At 46.2% G+C, this 19,218-nt stretch overlaps 1 protein-coding gene across 1 annotated transcript in view; it reads left to right on the plus strand.

Moving 5' to 3' along the window:
- The window catches only part of tmprss3a (transmembrane serine protease 3a), a 64,759-nt gene that overhangs the window by 36,128 nt on the left and 9,413 nt on the right, over positions 1-19,218 (plus strand). Inside the window, exons 10-12 of the mRNA XM_034560874.1 lie at positions 10,239-10,408; positions 13,063-13,158; positions 13,297-13,439. Of these exons, the coding sequence (XP_034416765.1) occupies positions 10,239-10,408; positions 13,063-13,158; positions 13,297-13,439 (409 nt within the window). The remainder of the gene's footprint in view (positions 1-10,238; positions 10,409-13,062; positions 13,159-13,296; positions 13,440-19,218) is intronic.

Genomic DNA, 19,218 nt, shown 5'->3' on the forward strand with positions numbered 1-19,218 from the left:
TCACCCGCTGGACACGACCAGCCAGGTAGTTAGCAAACCAGTTGCAACATCTACTGGACACGCCAATGCTGGTAAGTCTTTGCAGGAGAATGCTATGGTTGACCGAGTCAAATGCCTTGGCTAGGTCTATAAAGGCAGCTACACACGTCTGTTTGTTGTCTATGGCGGTGACTGAGGAGATGTCAGACTATAATCAGAATTGACAATACAATGTGTTGATGTGCTCATCTGAGTCACCTTCCATCACTATTGTGCACTCAAAGCATTAAAGCTTTATTAGGAGCAATAGTGGGGGTTGATAGGATTGTATACAGCCTGAGACAAAGACTACAGACACTGCTTGGGATTAAAAGGAATACTTTCAACTCCTTAAAAAAGATAGTCATGATAAATCCATTGAGATTTTGAAACTCTTTACAACGGGATCATGGTCAAGAAGGCGCAATGTCCCCACATGAAAACACAGATAGCAGACATACGTACAACATATAAAGGAGACCACAGACTAGCAAATTGCATCAATCAAATTATTATTATTCCTGTTTTTCTTTTTATTCATGCTGAGAAAATAAATATGTCTCTGTAGCTCACACCAAGGTAAGGGTCTAACAACTTAAAAAATTATCCTCAGAGGTCTTTACAATTCAATTTCAATTCAGTTTATTTTGTATAGCCCAATATCACAAATTACAAATTTGCCTCAGAGGGTTTTACAATCTGTACACATACGACATCCCTGTCCCAGGACCTTGCATCGGATCAGGAAAAACTCCCCAAAAATTTCACGGGGAAAAAAGGGAAGAAACCTTCAGGAGAGCAACAGAGGAGGATCCCTCTCCCCGGATGGACAGATGAATAATGTCATGTGTACAGAATGAACAGCATTACAGAGTTACATAAACACATTCAATGTATGAATGGACCTCCACAATCCATGAAACAGAAGGAGGTAGAGAGGTGGGGGGGGGGGGGGGGGGGTGAGGCGATCAGCAGGGCCAACGCGGGAGGCCGGCTCACCAGGCAGGAACCATCAGACACAGCCAAGTCCAATGGACCCTATGAGACGTGAAGTCACAAAGACTCCAGGGAGGTAGCAGAGTTAGTAAGGTGCAATAAGTAGACAGAGAAGATGAGATGGGTGTATATAGCTATAAGACTATAGCAGCATATCTAGGGGCTGGACCAGAGCAAACCTGATTCAGCCCTAACTATAAGCACGATTAAAGAGGAAAGTCTTAAGTCTACTCTTAAATGAGGTGACTGTCTGCCTCCCAGAGTGAAAGTGGAAGCTGGTTCCATAGAAGAGGAGCTTGATAACTGATGGCTCTGGCTCCCATCCTACTTTTTAGGACTCTAGGAACCACAAGTAGCCCCGCATTTAGTGAGCAGCTCTCTAGTGGGGCAATATGGTACTACAAGCTCCTTAAGATATGATGGTGCATCACCAATCAAGGATTTTAAATGTGATTCTTGATTTTACAGAGAGCCAGCGCAGAGCAGCTAATACAGGAGTAATGGGATCTCTTTTCTTAGTTTTTGTAAATACACAAACTGCAGCATTCTGGATTAACTGGATGGACTTACGAGACTTATTAGAGCAGCCTGATAATAAGGAATTGCAATAATCTAGTCTAGAAGTAACAAACACGTGAACCAGCTTTTCTGCATCTTTTTCAAACAAGATGTGCCTGATTTTTTTAAATGTTACGTATGTAGGCAGGTGAAACTTTATAAGACACCAGACACAACACTATCTTCAGGGATCTTTACAAAAATAACTGTAGAGGTAGTTCTTTTGTTAACACAGAAATAAAAGACAACAAACAATACAAAACAGTTAGCTCTGAACTTAACATGAAACATTTGGTCCATTAATAAAGAGAAATTATGCAGTATATAACAATATACTCACTACGTTTTATCTTGGTGCTAGCTTAAATGCACATGCGGTGGCTACAGACACTCATCCCATACAGCACTACATAACGAAAATAAACATTATTTTCAGTACAATGGACATGCAGTAAATGTGCTCGAACATGGATAATAACAGAATGTATCCCTGTAGGATGGTCTTAAGATGACACACATTATTATCTTTACATTCTCCTCATGAACGCTCAGCACATGTAAATACAATCTGTAAACATCGGACCAATTAAATCACTATCGGTGCATTTAGCGTCACACAATATATTTCCCGACTTCTATACCCTCATATAAATTAATATCTTTCGATTGTTTAGTATAGAAATAATATTTAAAACATATTTACTCACACGGAAAACAACCAACCCGTCACCAGTTCGTCACTTGATACAGCAGAGTTTACTTCCTTCTTCGCTCTTTGCTACTGGCTTCCTCTAAAGCCCTCTAGTGGCTTTAGTGGTGACAACATCTTTCCCACTAGGTTACACGTAGATGAAAAAATACAGTCCTTGAGATTTGCTTCACGTGGGAGTTAAAGGACAAGTCCCGATCAAAGATAACACAGAGATTCTTTACACTGGTGTTGCATGCCAGGGAAATGCCATCTACAGAAACCACATCACCAGATAATTGATGTCTGAGGTGTCACCGTCTTCTTCTTCAGTGAGGCTATCGAGTCTATTGTCATTCGCAGTGAGCCTGTAGCACTATCGACAATATGATCAATCTGGGACGGAATAAAGGAGTCCTCTGTCACATTAAGACGTGGTATTGAATCAAATGCAGAAGGAATCGCTTCTTTAAATTTAGCTACAGCACTGTCAGTTAGACATATGGTGTAGAAACTTTTGACTAACGGTGTATACTCCGGGAGTATAAACTCAAAAGTTATGAGGTAATGGTCTGACAAAAGAGGGTTCTGTGGGAAGACCTCCAAATGCTCAATGTCAATGCCATATGCAAGAACAAGGTCGAGGGTGTGGCCAAAGCAGTGAGTGGGTTTCTGTACTCTCTGACAGAAGCCAATCGAGTCTAACAATGAGATAAATGCAGTACTAAGGCAATCATTATCAATATCCACATGAATATTAAAATCTCCTACAATAATAACCTTATCAGTTTTAAGGACTAAACTTGATAAATTCTGAATATGGACCTGGTGGCCGGTACAGTATAACAAATAGGATTGGCTGTAATGTTTTCCAGGTTGGATGTGGAAGACTAAGAACAAGGCTTTCAAATGAGTTGTAGTTTAGTTTAGGTTTAGGATTCATTAATAGGCTTGAGTCAAAGATGGCTGCTACTCCACCTCCTCGGCCGGTGCCTCGAGGAATGTGAGTATTAATATGACTTGGAGGAGTTGATTCATTCGACTCCTCCTACGAATCGCTCCTCCTATGAATCGCCACCTTAACGTGGTGGAGGAGTTTGAGTGGCTCAGTGATCCTGGGAGCTATGTTGTCTGGGGCATCGGCCCCTGGTAGGGTCTCCCAAGGCAAACAGGTCTCGGGGGAGAGCCCAGACTAAGAGCGGTTCAATAAACCCTGATGAACAGCAGCCCACGGACTGAAGCTACCTTGCCCGGACAAGGGAAACCGGGGCACCCTCCCGGAGCCAGACCCAGGAGGGGAGCTCGTCGGCGAGCGTCTGGTGGCCGGGCTCAGCCCGAAAAAACACCATGGAGCAGCAGTCACCCTGTGAACCCACCACCCGCAGGGAGAATTATCGGGGTCGGGTGCTATGTAGACCGGGCGGCGGGCCAGGCGGGAGACCTGGGCGGGCCGATCGCCGGCGGCATAGACTAGCTCTAGGGACGTGGAACATCACCTCACTAGCGGGGAAAGAGCCGGAGCTGGTGCAGGAGGTGGAGCGGTACCAGCTAGATATAGTTGGGCTCACCTCCACGCACAGCATGGGCTCTGGAACCAAGCTCCTGGAGAAGGGTTGGACTTTGTCCTTTTCTGGAGTTGCCCAGGGTGAGAGGCGCCGGGTGGGAGTGGGGATACTCACGAGCCCCAGGCTGAGCGCCGCTGTGTTGGAGTTTTCCCCGGGGAACGAGAGGGTCGCCTCCCTGCGCCTATGGGTTGAGGGGAGTAAGGCTCTGACTGTTGTTTGTGCTTATGCACCGAACAGCATTTCGGAGTATCCGGCCTTCTTTGAGTCGGTTGGAGGGGTCCTGGAAAGGGCGCCGCCTGCTGACTCCATAGTTCTTCTGGGAGACTTCAACGCTCACGTGGGCAATGACAGAGAAACCTGGCGGGGCGTGATTGGGAGTAACGGCTTGCCCAATCTGAACCCGAATGGTGTTTTGTTGTTGGACTTCTGTGCTAGCCAGTTCGTCCATAATGAACACCATGTTCGAACATAAGGTGGCTCATAAGTGTACCTGGTACCAGAACACCTTAGGCCGGAGATCAATGATCGACTTTGTAATCGTATCATCTGATCTGCGGCCGTATGTCTTGGACACTCGGGTGAAGAGAGGAGCAGAGCTGTCAACTGATCACCACCTGGTGGTGAGTTGGATCAGATGGCGGGGGAGTCGGCTAGAAAGACCTGGCAAGCCCAAACGTGTAGTGAGGGTGAACTGGGAACGTCTGGCAGAGGATCCTGTCCGGGAGGTCTTCAACTCCCACCTCCGGAAGAACTTCTCACAAATCCCGAGGGAGGCTGGGGACATGGAATCCGAATGGACCTTGTTCAAAGCCTCTATTGTGGATGCGGCTGCTCGGGCCTGTGGCCGGAAGGTCATCGGTGCCTGTCGTGGTGGCAACCCGAGAACCCGGTGGTGGACACCGGGGGTGAGGGAAGCCGTCAAACTGAAGAAGGAGGCCTTTCAGGCCTGGCTGGCCCAGAGGTCTCCTGAAGCAGCTGATGGGTACCGGCGGGCCAGAAGGGCTGCAGCTGCGATGGTTGCGGAGGCTAAAACTCGGGCATGGGAGGAGTTCGGGGAGGCCATGGAGAAGGACTTTCGGTTGGCCTCAAGGAAGTTCTGGCAAACCATCCGACGGCTCAGGAAGGGAAAGCAGGGTCTACCCCAGGCAGTTCTCAGCAGGGGGGGGGAACTGCTGACCCGGACTGTGGACATCGTCGGGCGGTGGAAAGAGCACTTTGAGGAACTCCTAAACCCAGCCAACATGTCCCCCGGAGAGGGGGCAGCGCCAGAAGACTTTGGGGTGGTTTCACCCATATCCCTGGCAGAGGTCGCTAAGGTAGTCAAAAAGCTCCTTGGTGGCAAGGCGCCAGGGGTGGATGAGATCCGCCCTGAGATGCTGAAAGCGCTGGACATTGTTGGGCTGTCTTGGTTGACACACCTTTTCAGTGTCGCATGGGGGTCGGGAACAGTGCCCATGGACTGGCAGACCGGGGTGGTGGTTCCCATCTTCAAGAAGGGGGACCGGAGAGTGTGCTCGAACTATCGTGGTATCACACTGCTCAGCCTCCCGGGAAAAGCTTATGCCAGGGTGCTGGAGAGGAGGCTCTGACCGCTTGTCGAACCTCGGATTCAAGACGAACAGTGCGGATTCCGTCCCGGTCGTGGAACAGTGGACCAGCTCTTTACCCTCGCAAGATTACTGGAGGGGTCCTGGGAGTTTGCCCAACCAGTTTACATGTGCTTTGTAGACCTGGAGAAGGCTTTCGACCGGGTCCCTCTGGGTTTTTGTGGGGGGTGCTGCGGGAGTATGGGGTGCCGGACCCGTTGGCACGGGCCATCCGGTCTCTGTACGCCTGCAGTAGGAGCTGTGTTCGTCTCCTCGGTAGTAAGTCAGACACGTTCCCGGTGGGTGTTGGCCTCCGCCAGGGCTGCCCTTTATCACCGGTCCTGTTCGTGACCTTCATGGACAGGATATCTAGGCGCAGCCAGGGGGCGGAGAGGATCCGGTTCGGGAGTCTCGGGATCGCCTCTCTGCTGTTCGCGGATGATGTGGTCCTGTTTGCCTCCTCGGACCATGACCTCCAGCATTCACTGGGGCGTTTTGCAGCCGAGTGCGAAGCGGCAGGGATGAGACTTAGCACCTCCAAATCTGAGGCCATGGTGCTCTGCCGGAAACCTGCGGATTGCTCCCTCAAGGTGGGGGCAAACTGCCTACCCCAAGCGAAGGAGTTCAAGTATCTCGGGGTCTTGTTCATGAGTGAGGGTAAGGTGGAGCGGGAGATCGACAGGCGGATCGGTGCGGCTGCAGCAGTAAAACAGGCGCTGTAAGGCAAAGCTCTCCATTTACTGGTCGGTCTACGTTCCAACCCTCACCAATGGTCACAAACTCTGGGTCGTGACTGAAAGAACGAGATCTCGGATACAACCGGCCGAAATGAGTTTCCTCCGTAGGGTGGCCGGGCTCAGCCTTAGAGATAGGGTAAGGAGCTCGGACATCAGGGGGGAGCTTGGAGTCGAGTCGCTGCTCCTTCGTGTCGAAAGGAGTCAGCTGAGGTGGTTCGGGCATCTAGTCAGGATGCCTCCTGGACGCCTCCCATTAGAGGTTTTCCGGGCACGTCCAACTGGTAGAAGGCCCCGGGGAAGACCGAGGACACGCTGGAGGGATTATATCTCCCGGCTGGCCTTGGAACGCCTCGGGATCCCCCAGAATGAGCTGGAAAGTGCTGCGGGTGAGAGGGAAGCCTGGGTAGGCCTGCTGAACCTGCTGCCACCGCGACCCGACCCCGGATAAGTGGGTGATAATGGATGGATGGATGGGTTTTTTCGTTTTTTTTTGGAGAGTTTTTCCTGATCCGATGTGAGGTCCTGGGACAGGGATGTCGTATGTGTACAGATTGTAAAGCCCTCTGAGGCAAATTTGTAATTTGTGATATTGGGCTATACAAAATAAACTGAATTGAATGTTCGGTGGCTGTTGGGAACTAGGGGAGTGGAGCCTCTTGAATTGACTTTTTACGATATGGACATCATTCAATTCAATTCAATGCAATTCAGTTTATTTTGTATAGCCCAATATCACAAATTACAAATTTGGCTTCACAGGGAAAAAAAGGGAAGAAACCTTCAGGAGAGCAAGAGGATCCCTCTACCCGGATGGACAGAAGCAATAGATGTCATGTGTACAGAATGAACAGCATTTACAAAGTTACATAAACACATTACATGAATATGACAATGTATGAATGGAGCTCCAATCCATGAAACAGAAGGAGGTAGAGAGGAGGGGGGGTGGGGCGCATCAGCAGGGCCAACGCAGGAGGCCGCCTCACCAGGCATCAGACACCTCCAGGTCCAATGGACCCTATGAGACGTGAAGTCACAACGACCCGGTGTTGCGGGTGAGAGGGAGAAGCCTGGGTCGGCCTGCTGAACCTGCTGCCACTGCGACTCGACCCCGGATAAGCGGGTGATAATGGATGGATGGAGTTGATTAATTTAGGCTGACATATTCGTCATGGCTCAGCCAGGTTTCAGTAGGACACAATAAATCAATGTGATTGTCTGATATTAAATAATTTACTAATACAGCTTTAGATGACAGAGATCTAATATTTAGGAGTCCACATTTAATTATCCTGTTTTGTTGCACTGTTGCTGTATGAGGTTATTTTGTATGACTCTTCTGGTTACTTTTGATTTAATTAATTTAAGTGGCCTTGGGACAGACACAGTCTATATAGACTTAAGGTTAAGGGTGGGTAACTGCTCGAATGAAAGTGCAGAGAAGGGTAGAAGACTACAACTCTGCCGGGAGGCAGTCACCTCATTCAAGAATAGACTTAAGACTTTCCTGTTTGATAGTGCTTATAGTTAGGGCTGAATCAGGTTTGCCCTGGTCCAGCCCCTTGATATGCTGCTATAGGCTTATAGGCTGCTGGGGGATGTTTTAGGATACACTGAGCACCTATCTTCTCTTCTCTCTCTCCTTGAATGAATTTACATCTCTCCATTGCACCTTATTAACTCTGCTTCCTCCCCGGAGTCGTTGTGACTTCACGTCTCATAGGGTCCATTGGACCTGGAGGTGTCTGATGCCTGGTGAGCCGGCCTCCCGCGTTGGCCCTGCTGATGCCCCGCCCCCTCCTCTCTACCTCCTTCTGTTTCATGGATTGGAGTTCCATTCATACATTGTCATATTCATGTAATGTGTTTATGTAACTTTGTAAATGCTGTTCATTCTGTACACATGACATCTATTGCTTCTGTCCATCCGGGGAGAGGGATCCTCCTCTGTTGCTCTCCTGAAGGTTTCTTCCCTTTTTTCACTGTCAAAGGTTATTTTTGGGGAGTTTTTCCTGATTCGATGTGAGGTCCTGGGACAGGGATGTCGTATGTGTACAGATTGTAAAGCCCTCTGAGGCAAATTTGTAATTTGTGATATTGGGCTATACAAAATAAACTGAATTGAATTGAATTGCTTCTGCTTCCTGATCTGAACTCTGGGTCATGGATTAAGTCCGTTAATCAACTTGGCCTTGTTCGCAGAAATGAGACACGCTCCATCCCAAGTGGGATGAATGCCGTCTCGACTCATCAGATCAGGCTTTCCTCAGAAAGTCTGCCAGTTATCTATGTAGCCCACATTGTTTGCTGGGCACCACCTGGACAACCAGCGGTTGAATGACGACATGCGGCTATACATGTCATCATTGATCAGATTGGGGAGAGGGCCAGAGAAAACTACGGTGTCCGACATTGTCTTGGCATAAGCACACACCGATTCCACATTAATTTTAGTGACCTCCGACCGCCGCAGTCGGGAGTCATTACCGCCGGTGTGTATTATAATCTTACTGTAACTACGCTCATCTTTAGCCAGCAGTTTTAAACAAGATTCAATGTCGCCCGCTCTGGCCCCCGGGATGCATATGACTTTGGTCCCTGGCTTCCCTATCTTCACGTTTCTGACTATGGAGCTACCTATACCCAGAGTGGGTTTCTCAGCGGGTGTGTCGCTGAGTGGGGAAAACTGGTTTGAAACGTGAAGAGGTTGGCGGTGCTCAGTGGGCTTCTGTTTAGACTTAAAACCCCTTCGAACAGTCACCCAGCCATCTGGCTGCCGGGGGACAGCTAACAGAGGCTAACGCTAAAGGCTGCGCACTGGCTATGGGGGGAGGCGGGCTAACTAACGTAACTGTCTGAGCTTCGATGGTGCGGAGCCGTGCATCTAACCCACTTAGAACTGCCTCCAACCTAGCAAATTAACTACACTTGTTGCATGTACCGTCATCATTAAGGGAGGCAGAGGAATAGCTCTCTATATATATATATAGAGCTATATATATATATATATATATATATATATATATATATATATATATATATATATATATATATATATATATCTATACATGAGACACTCTATTCAATTTCAATTAAATTCAGTTTATTTTGTATAGCCCAATATCACAAATTACAAATTTGCCTCAGAGGGCTTTACAATCTGTACACATACGACATCCCTGTCCCAGGACCTCACATCGGATCAGGAAAAACTCCCCAAAAATAACCTTTGACAGGGAAAAAAGGGAAGAAACCTTCAGGAGAGCAACAGAGGAGGATCCCTCTCCCCGGATGGACAGAAGCAATAGATGTCATGTGTACAGAATGAACAGCATTTACAAAGTTACATAAACACATTACATGAATATGACAATGTATGAATGGAGCTCCAATCCATGAAACAGAAGGAGGTAGAGAGGAGGGGGCGGGGCATCAGCAGGGCCAACACCGGAGGCCGGCTCACCAGGCATCAGACACCTCCAGGTCCAATGGACCCTATAACTCTGAGCAAGAGGGAGCGGGAGGGGGAGAGGAAGACATCGCAATGTCTTCCTCTCCCCCTCCCGCTCCCTCTTGCTCAGAGTTATAGAGTCTGGCAACCGGAAGTGATGCAATACGCTTACCGTGATGCAATACGATTACCGGAAGAGAGAGAGCGATATTAGGCTATACAAAATAAACTGAATTGAAAAAATTAGCTTATCTCAGTTCTTCTGTAAAGGTGTCTCAGCAGCATTGTGATAAGGTATCAAGGAACATTTAGCATCGTGTAGGAGGCAATAATAATCTTATAACACGAAAATGTGCAGTACTACGTGTGGTTGCTATGAAGCAGAGAGCACAAACATCACAAGTTGTAAGACCTTAAATATGATTAGGCCCCACATATCCTTTAACCTGACAGTGACTCCCAAACTCTGTTCAATAAACAAGCAATTTGTTTACTGAACATGTGACTTGTGTTTAAAGTTGGGATTGGCTGGTATTTAAGAGGAGAGCCATGAATGAAAACCACATTCTATTTAACTCCGTCCCTCTCATATACTGCCACGAGTATTTTGTTTCACTGTATCTTCCGCTCTGTCATCAGGTTTGCCGACCCCTCCATGTGGGTGGTCCACGTGGGGCTGACGGAGCAGCCAGTCCACGGGGCTCAGTCTCTGGCTGTGGAGCAGATCATATACCACACTCGCTACAGGCCCAAAGGACTGGACTACGACATTGCACTGATGAAACTGGCCATGTCACTGGCTTTCAATGGTAATGGTGTTCTCTTTCATGAACTTCTCTCAATTACATCCTTCTCTTTGTTCATATACTCAAAAGCATCTCGTCATTTCAACACAGAAGACTGACAGGATCTGAGGTGCCCTTTAGCAAAGCACATAACCTCACCCTGTTAATTCAATATCAATTTATTTTGTATAGCCCAATATCACAAATTGCAAATTTTCCTCAGAGAGATTTACCATCTGTACAGGATACAACATCCTCTGTGCTTGGACCCTCACATCGGGACAGGAAAAACTCCACCAATTCGAACTAAAGTGCAACAGATGTAATGAGGACAGAAATTAACCACATCATTAAATTGCAACATCATTCAATCCATATGATATAAATGATACATATAATAAGAGTAGTAATAGGAGTAGTAGAACTAATAATGGATAGAATATTAATAGAACAAATATGACTAATAATAACAGCAGCAATGCGTATGATGGATTAAAACTGATAATAAAAGCTGTGATAGTAATAGAAATGTGACTAATAATAATACTAGCAGTGGGCGTCAGCAGGCCCGTGGCAGGAGGCAGGACCAGGGTCCAGATATAACCACGATCCATGTAAACCTGTGAGGAGAGAAAGCACAAAGAGAGAAGGAGCAGAGTTAGTAATGTGCATTGAAGAGACATGAATTCATACAGAAGGCAATAGAAAAGAGGATAGAGGAGCTCCGTGTATCCCAAGGACTCTCCCACGAGTCTAGCAACATATCTAGGGGCTGGACCAGGGCAAACCGGATTCAGCCCTAACTATAAGCACTATTAAAGAGGGAAGTCTTAAGTCTACTCCTAGATGTGGTGACTGTCTTTCTCTCAGACTGAAAGTGGAAGCTAGTTCCATAAAAGAGGAGCTTGATAACTGAAGGCTCTGGCTCCCATCCTACTTTTTAGGACTCTAGGAACCACGAGTAGCCCCGCATTTAGTTAGTGCAGCTCTCTAGTGGGGCAATATGGTACTACAAGCTCCTTAAGTTCAAAGCTTTGTAGGTGAGAAGAATTTTAAATGTGATTCTTGATTTTACAGGGAGCCAGTGGAGAGCAGCTAATACAGGAGTAATGTGATCTCTTTTCTTAGTTTTTGTGAGTACACGAGCTGCAGCATTCTGGATTAACTGGAGGGACTTAAGAGACTTATTAGAGCAGCCTGATAATAAGGAATTGCAGTAATCTAGTCTAGAAGTAACAAACACGTGAATTAGTTTTTCTGCATCGCTTTGAGACAAGATGTGCCTGATTTTTTTTAAATGTTACGTAGATGCCATCTACAGAAAGTATATTGTTAGATAATTGATTTTGGAGGTTATTACAAATTGATATGCTTTCAAGTTTTCGTGACGCTTACTTTAATTTAAGGGTTTGAGGATTATACCATTGAGCAAACTTCCTGTTATTTATTATTTTTTAGAGGGGCTATAGAGTCTAGTGTCAATTGCAGTGACCCTGTAGCACTATCTAGAATATGATAATTTTGGGAGGGACTAAAGCTAGCGTAGGAATCAATATATTGAGACACCTATTGTTTTACTGGCAGCTACCAGGTGTGAATGTATGTAAGCATGGCATTAACCCATAAGCACAGTCACTTTTGTGTAAAATGTATAATGGCAATCGTACAAGGTCGGACCTGTAACATTTCTGTAACATAACACAAATCTGATGAATGCAGTTAAAATAAAATAAAGGCTATGACATAAGCACAAGGTATGGAGCCCCTGAAAGTGACAGTGGCAAAAACAATAATTAAGGTTAACGTAAAGGGACCACCAAAACACAATAAGCCAGCTAGCACGACTCGCAGCCACTTTGCCTCACTCTCAACCACTAGGAGACTTCTTCACTGGGAAGAGAGTAGAAGGACCTGTAGCAGCTGTACCAACTCGAAATGGCAGCAACAGAAAGTTTGCTGATCACAGACTGCCCCGACTCTCATATCCTTGATTGTTCCCCACTCAAGCTCTTACCCTATTGTTGCTCACTTTGTCTGGTTGGTAACCCAACTATGCTTGATAAATGGACTGTACTTTCATAGCACTTTTGTAGTCTTCCTACCAGTCAAAGCACTTTAACAGTACTTGTCATCATTCACACACTGATGGCATGGGCTATCACAATACCTGCTAACTAACATTTACACACCGTATACGCACAGCTTTGGGAGCCACTTGGGGTTCAGTTATTCCACAATCAGATATGCTTTGCTCGCATATAATGTGTAGCTCATTGCTGAAAAATCACTAGCAGCTTTAGTTTTATAGTGAAAGTACAGATTCTTATCTTACAATTTTTCTTTATTCTTTCTCTCACCTCGCAGGGAGTTAGCACTTGCCCCACAGGACTGTCAGGTTTCTTGCTTTCTGGCAGTGAGAGTGAAAGTGTCATGATGTGTATCAGTTGTCTGATGTCTCAGCTCTCACATGTCTTCACTTCACCTTTTTAGTGTAATTGTTTTTGTGAAGCTGCTGATCACTGTCATTTCAGTCAAAACTACAACAGCCACCACCTAAAAACAGGATGTGGATATAATTACACATGCATGATTGATTGATTGATGTTGATGATGGTGGAAACAGTGCACACCCGTTGTTGTGTCCGCTAGATGTGGGTCACTGAAATTCTCCTCTGTAGGGTTTGTGCAGCCCATCTGCCTGCCAAACTATGGGGAGGAGTTTGAGGAGGGCACCATGTGCTGGATCTCTGGATGGGGAGCAACGGAGGATGAAGGTGAGTCTGAACATGGCAAACAGGTGATCTCTAGTCTTTTTCAGCAGCATACAACTACATTTTCAATTAGGTATAATAGAATAACATCTGTGGTCGTGCCCTCTCTGACATATGCTTGAAAATCCGTGCTTTTTCCAGGAGAGACCAGTGTGGTTTTGCGCTCGGCCGTGGTGCCCCTCCTCTCCACTAAAACCTGCAACCAACCAGAGGTTTACCAGGGCCTCATATCCTCCTGGATGATCTGTGCAGGATACCTAGAGGGAGGAACTGACTCCTGTCAGGTAGAATGTTTTCTTTAAGCATTGATTACTTCACTGTGAAGATTTCAGTGCAGAGGAGAGGCCCTGATTCAACAGGGCACTCTTTACTTGATATTTGATCTGTAAGATCCACATCACTTGGTGGCTTATACCATCTTTATGAGAGTTGTAGGTGATTTCAATATTCATGTGGATGTCAATAATGATAGCCTGTGCTGTGTATCTCATTATTAGATTTGATTGGCTTCTGTCATAGTACAGAAACCCACTCACTGCTTTAACCACACCCTCAACCTTGTTCTTGCATTTGGCATTAACATAGAACATTTAATAGCCTTTCCACAGAACCCTCTTTTATCAGACCTAATAACTTTTGAGATTATACAACCGGAGTGTACACCGTTAGTCAAAAGTTTCTACACCAGATGTCTAACTGACAGTGCTGTAGCTAAATTTAAAGAAGCGATTCCTTCTGCATTTGATTCAATACCACATCTTAATGTGACGGAGGACTCCTGTGCGAACTTTAGATTGATCATCTTGTCGATAGTGCTACAGGCTCACTGAGTGACACTAGACTCTCTGAAGAAGAGGCAAAGGAGGTTTGCTCCCTGGTATTACCCTCAGACCCGCAAAATAAAGCAAACATCACGAAAGCTTGAAAGCATATGGCGTTCCACCAATCTGGAAGAATCACGCTTAGTTTGGCGAGATGGTCTTAAAACATATAAGAAAGCCCTCCGTAATGCCAGAGCAGCCTATTACTCATCAGTAATCGAGAAAAATAAGAACAACCCCAGGTTTCTCTTCAGCACTGTAGCCAGGAGTATAAACCTCAGTATAGTAGTAGTGATAGTCGTAGCTCATCTTACACTGAGCTCCTCACAGGTTTACATGGATCATGGTTTTATCTGAACTCTGGTCCTGCCTGACACCTATTGTTATTATCATTATTAGGGTACGAGTGACTGACAAAGTCAGTCCGAGAGGACCCTATTGAAATTGCTAAGATTCATATTATTATTCCGCTTTTTATTTGTGGGTACTTGCCAGACCCCAAAACTCACCAAATTTGGCAAGCTTGTCAGGCTTGGTGTAAATAGACGTATGATAAAGACGTCAAATTTGGGTTTTAAAAAATTGCTCTCTAGAGTTTGACCGGCGACGCCCCTCACCCAGAATGTCCGATTGACTTGAAATTTTTCACACATGTCCATCTCCACCTGCTTTACAAAATAGCCTCTAATGGTGCGTAGACACCAAACTTTTTGCGAATTTTTCGCGCAAATGGATCCCATGCAAAGTCAATGCACGGACGCGTTAGACGCGAATCGTGCGGCATGAATTTTTCGCCAGAGTTGAAATATTCGCCCGAGGCGAAAGCCAATCAGCATTGAGATGCTCCGCACATCACTGACCTCCCGTTGTTGAATCAGAAGAAAATGGAGGACACTCATCGTAGCGGTTTGCGGACACCCCAAGCTCTTTAATACAACTACAGATTAGCCTGAAGTAGCGCTGGAAACAGCAGTCATCCAGACGCAGTTCCTGGAGAAGACGGTGAAATTCACCGAGCTGTGTGCGGCGACGGATGATATTATGAAGCCAAATACGAAGGTGTCTGATCTTCGGACATTTGTGGTATTTCCAGAACAAGTATAGAGTATAAATAGTGGTTATTTCTTTCATGGTGGATGGTGGAAGCTATAACTTTTTTTACGGAGACAAGCCACGGAGATAATCCACGCCCCCTTTTCAGGACAGAAAGAATAACTAAAACATACAACATTGGTTGTTAGAAAGCTGACTAGCAAACAACGTTCATCATACCAAGAATGCCATGGAATCTGTAAAATCAGGGATACCAAAATGTAAAATGGCAGCCTTTGAAAGAGAACTGATGCAGATAAACTGGGATACGGTATCAGAAATACATGATATGAACAGCTGCTGTGATAATTTCATGACAGCTCTTAATGGTTTAATTGACAGTTACACTAAAACATGAAAGAGCAGCCCTAAAAGGAGCTCAATTCCATGGCTTGGTCAAGATATTTGGCAATTAATGAAAAAATGTGGCTTTGCCCCTAAAAGGTTTTTAGTCACAAAGACTGATACAGATCATCTCATTTACACAGGCCTAAGAAACAAAGTTGTCACAGAGCTAAGCAAAGATAGGTTGAATTACTTCTCAAAACTTATTGAAGAGGCTAAGGGTTGTAGTTCCAAATTGTGGACTCACATTAATTGTTTAACCAACTCAAACCCCCATAGGTTTCAGAGAATAAAGGAACTGAGAATAAACAACAATTGCAAATGAGTATTGCAAATGAGTTCAATGCTTTTTTTGTAGACTCAGTACAGGAACTTGCAAACAATTTTAAAACAGTATAGAACTGACACCTAACACGGTTGACCAGAACTCTCAAAAATCTATTTTACATCAAAGAAGTTCATCTTGAAGAAGTAAGCAAAAAAAGTATGGTCACTTCAATAGTTCAAAGGCCAAGGACTTCCATAATCTTTTTTTTGCACTGATAAGGATATACAGAACCCAACTACTTGAGCCAATAACACAACTGGCGCTCCAGGTGTGCTCCACAGAGGGCGACGTCGCGGAGCTCTCAGAGTTAACTTATTTATTTGTCTTTTTCTACTCACTACTTTTTTGTGCCGAGCTAAGACACAAAGTGCAATGTTTTTCTATGATCGGGCGACCTTGTTACAGCTGAGAGAGCGCAGTCTTCTTGGACTCTTTTCCCCCTACGAGCCGCAACTCTACCCAGAGCTAACATGCTATGTTGACTCAACGCTAGGTCGGCGCCCTGAGAACAACAGGCTGAAGCGGAGGTGCAGCAGACGGGGAGGAGCTGACCGAAGGCGCCGGCGCTTGGTTAGCATAGGAAGGTTAACACTCCCAATCATACTGTTCGCAAATGAAAAAAAAAAACAAGGTGGACGAGCTACATGCTCGGATTTCCATGCAGAAGGACATTCAGGATTGCTCGATACTGTGTTTCTGTGAAACCTGGCTGGGGGAGAGAACACCCGACGAGGCAATTACACCAGATGGCTACACGGTCTTCAGAGAGGACCGATGCGCTGTGGAAAGCGGAAAGACTCGCGGAGGAACGGCCGCACTCGTCAAAAAATCCTGGTGTACCGACAGTAAGATCATATCAACATCTTGCTCTGAATATGTGGAGTATCTGACTTTGAGGCTAATACCATTTTATTTGCCCAGAGAACTGCAATGTATCATTGTGAGTTTTGTGTATATCCCCCCCCTCCGCTAAGAAGGAGGCTGCACTGAAGGAGCTACACAACATGATCAGTGAGCATGAAAACACATATCCTGACGCTGCTGTCATTATTCTGGGAGATTTTAATCACTGCAATCTCTGGAAAAATATGCCCAAACTGCATCAGTTTGTGACCTTCCCCACCAGGGGAAATAAAACACTGGACCAATGCTACAGCAACATCAGAAATGCCTTCTCAGCTGAACCAAAACCCCATTTTGGAAAGTCTGACCACATGGCAATCCGGCTCAAACCAGTCTACAACAAAAGGCTCAAGACAAAGCCAGTCCTTGTCAGAACCTTTAACACCTGGACTGATGGGGCACAGGCTAGCCTTCAGGGCTGCTTTGAGGCCACAGACTGGAGCACTTTCAAAGTGGCCACTAACGACATCCACGAATACACAGAGACTGTGAGTGACTACATCAGCTGGTGTACGTCCCTATGTGCACCTCCCAGGACTGTGTGTATGTTCCCTAACCAAAAACCCTGGTTTAATGGGAACATAAAAAATAACACCAGGAAGAGACGGGATGCCTTTCAAGTCAAGAGACCAAGAGGAGTATATGAGAGCCCGGTACGAGCTGCAGAAGTCCATCAGAGCAGCAAAGAGAGCTCACTCCCAAAAACTTGAAGGCTACTATCTCAACCATAACACGCGCAGGATGTGGCAGGGGATCCAGTCTGTCACTAACTACAAGAAAACCACAACAACCACAGATCCCCATGATCCCACTGTTGTGCGTAAAAAAACGCAGGGAACAAGTGTGCGGCTCAGGCTTTCAACGGACAAGTGGAGTCGAGAGGTAAAATCACAAATATTTATTCAGTAATAAAAAGCAGAGTATTGCATCCCGTACAGTTATACGTGCACGGTCCTACGTTGAACACCCAACAGGGTTGAATGTCCAAGGAAAAGGCGCTTAAACAGAGTGCGCTGAAACTTCATATAGGATTCCTCTTGTGAGGTCCCATTGGTTAAGACTATTGTAGCAGGCAGAGCTTATTCTAGCTAGAAGCTCCCCCGTTGGAGCACTGAGCATCTCCGCTCACACTGGCTCACGTCCATTGGTTGTGGTGGTCTTCATCCATCAGTGTGTGTGCATGTTGTCGGTGGGCGAAGGTGGGGGCATGGCGTTGTCGGCGGGATGAGGTGGCCTTGATAAACACAGCTGCAGCTCCTGAGAACTAGCTGTAACTGTTCTCTCAGCATAGGAGTTGTTCTATGTGTACGAGCATCAGTAAGCCACTGTCTGTCTTCTCGTTCCCTGTTATCAGTGAGTGCTTCTCAACTAACCTTGAGTCCTTGCCCTCGAGCAACCTCCGTTCTTTTCTTGTAGCTTTCTACTGTGGCTGAGCTTCCTCTGTGTTCTTCCCACTCTAGGGTCACTGTCCTCACGGGGCCTTACTGCGCATGCGTCAAAAGTTAAACCAATAACGTAATAAAAGCCTATGTGTCTTTCAGACAGCCTCAACAACTTTTATGCCAGGTTCGACAGGCTGAATACGGACACACCCTCAAAAGCCCCCTTTGACCACATGGACTTTGCCTTTTTAGGTGACACACACACAGGTCCTGAAGGCCCTGAAGAGGGTAAACCCCTACAAGGCTGTGGGACCTGATGGAGTTCCCCCCAAAGTCCTAAAGGTCTGTGGGGAACAACTAGCCGGAGTGTATGCTGATATCTTCAACCTGTCACTATCTCAGGCTGTAGTTCCCCGTATCTTTAAATCCTCCATCATCATACCAGTCCCCAAAAAACAAGACACACCCACCTTAAATGACTTCAGGCCAGTGGCACTCACACCAGTCGCCATGAAGTGCCTAGAAAAACTGGTCCTCACCCACATCAACCACACGGTCCCGGACAATGTCGACCCCCTCCAGTTTGCCTACCGCCCCAACCGATCAGTGGATGACGCGGTAGCAATAGCTCTACACCACACTCTGCAACACCTGGATAGCGGCAGAACGTATGCCAGGATGCTTTTCCTGGACTATAGTTCTGCCTTTAATACCATCCGCCCGGGCAAACTAATCAAGAAGCTGACAGACCTCGGCGTCCCAACTCCCACCTGCAACTGGATTCTGGACTTTCTGATAGAAAGACCCCAGGTGGTGAGAATGGGAGGACGGGTGTCTACCGAGCTCACAGTCAGCACAGGATCCCCACAGGGCTGCTGCCTTAGCCCCAAACTATTCACCCTGTACACCCATGACTGCACCTCTAACCAGGACAACACCATCCTCATCAAATACGCAGATGACACCACCGTCCTGGGGCTCATCAAGGGGAGTGGGAATGAGTCGGGCTGAAATCCAAACTTCCCAAATTCCAATTCTCTGATCTTGCCTCACAATGGTTTGACTCGTACCTTCACCATCCACCATCTGTACCAATAGCATGGGGATACCCGAGGGGTCGGTTCTATTTAGCATGTATATCAACAACCTACCTGAGAGTTGTCCGGGGGTTGGCTGCAAAATGTATGCTGAT

This window comes from Cyclopterus lumpus, chromosome 21, assembly GCF_009769545.1.
Source record: "Cyclopterus lumpus isolate fCycLum1 chromosome 21, fCycLum1.pri, whole genome shotgun sequence".
In the NCBI taxonomy this organism is placed as follows: Eukaryota; Metazoa; Chordata; class Actinopteri; order Perciformes; family Cyclopteridae; genus Cyclopterus; species Cyclopterus lumpus.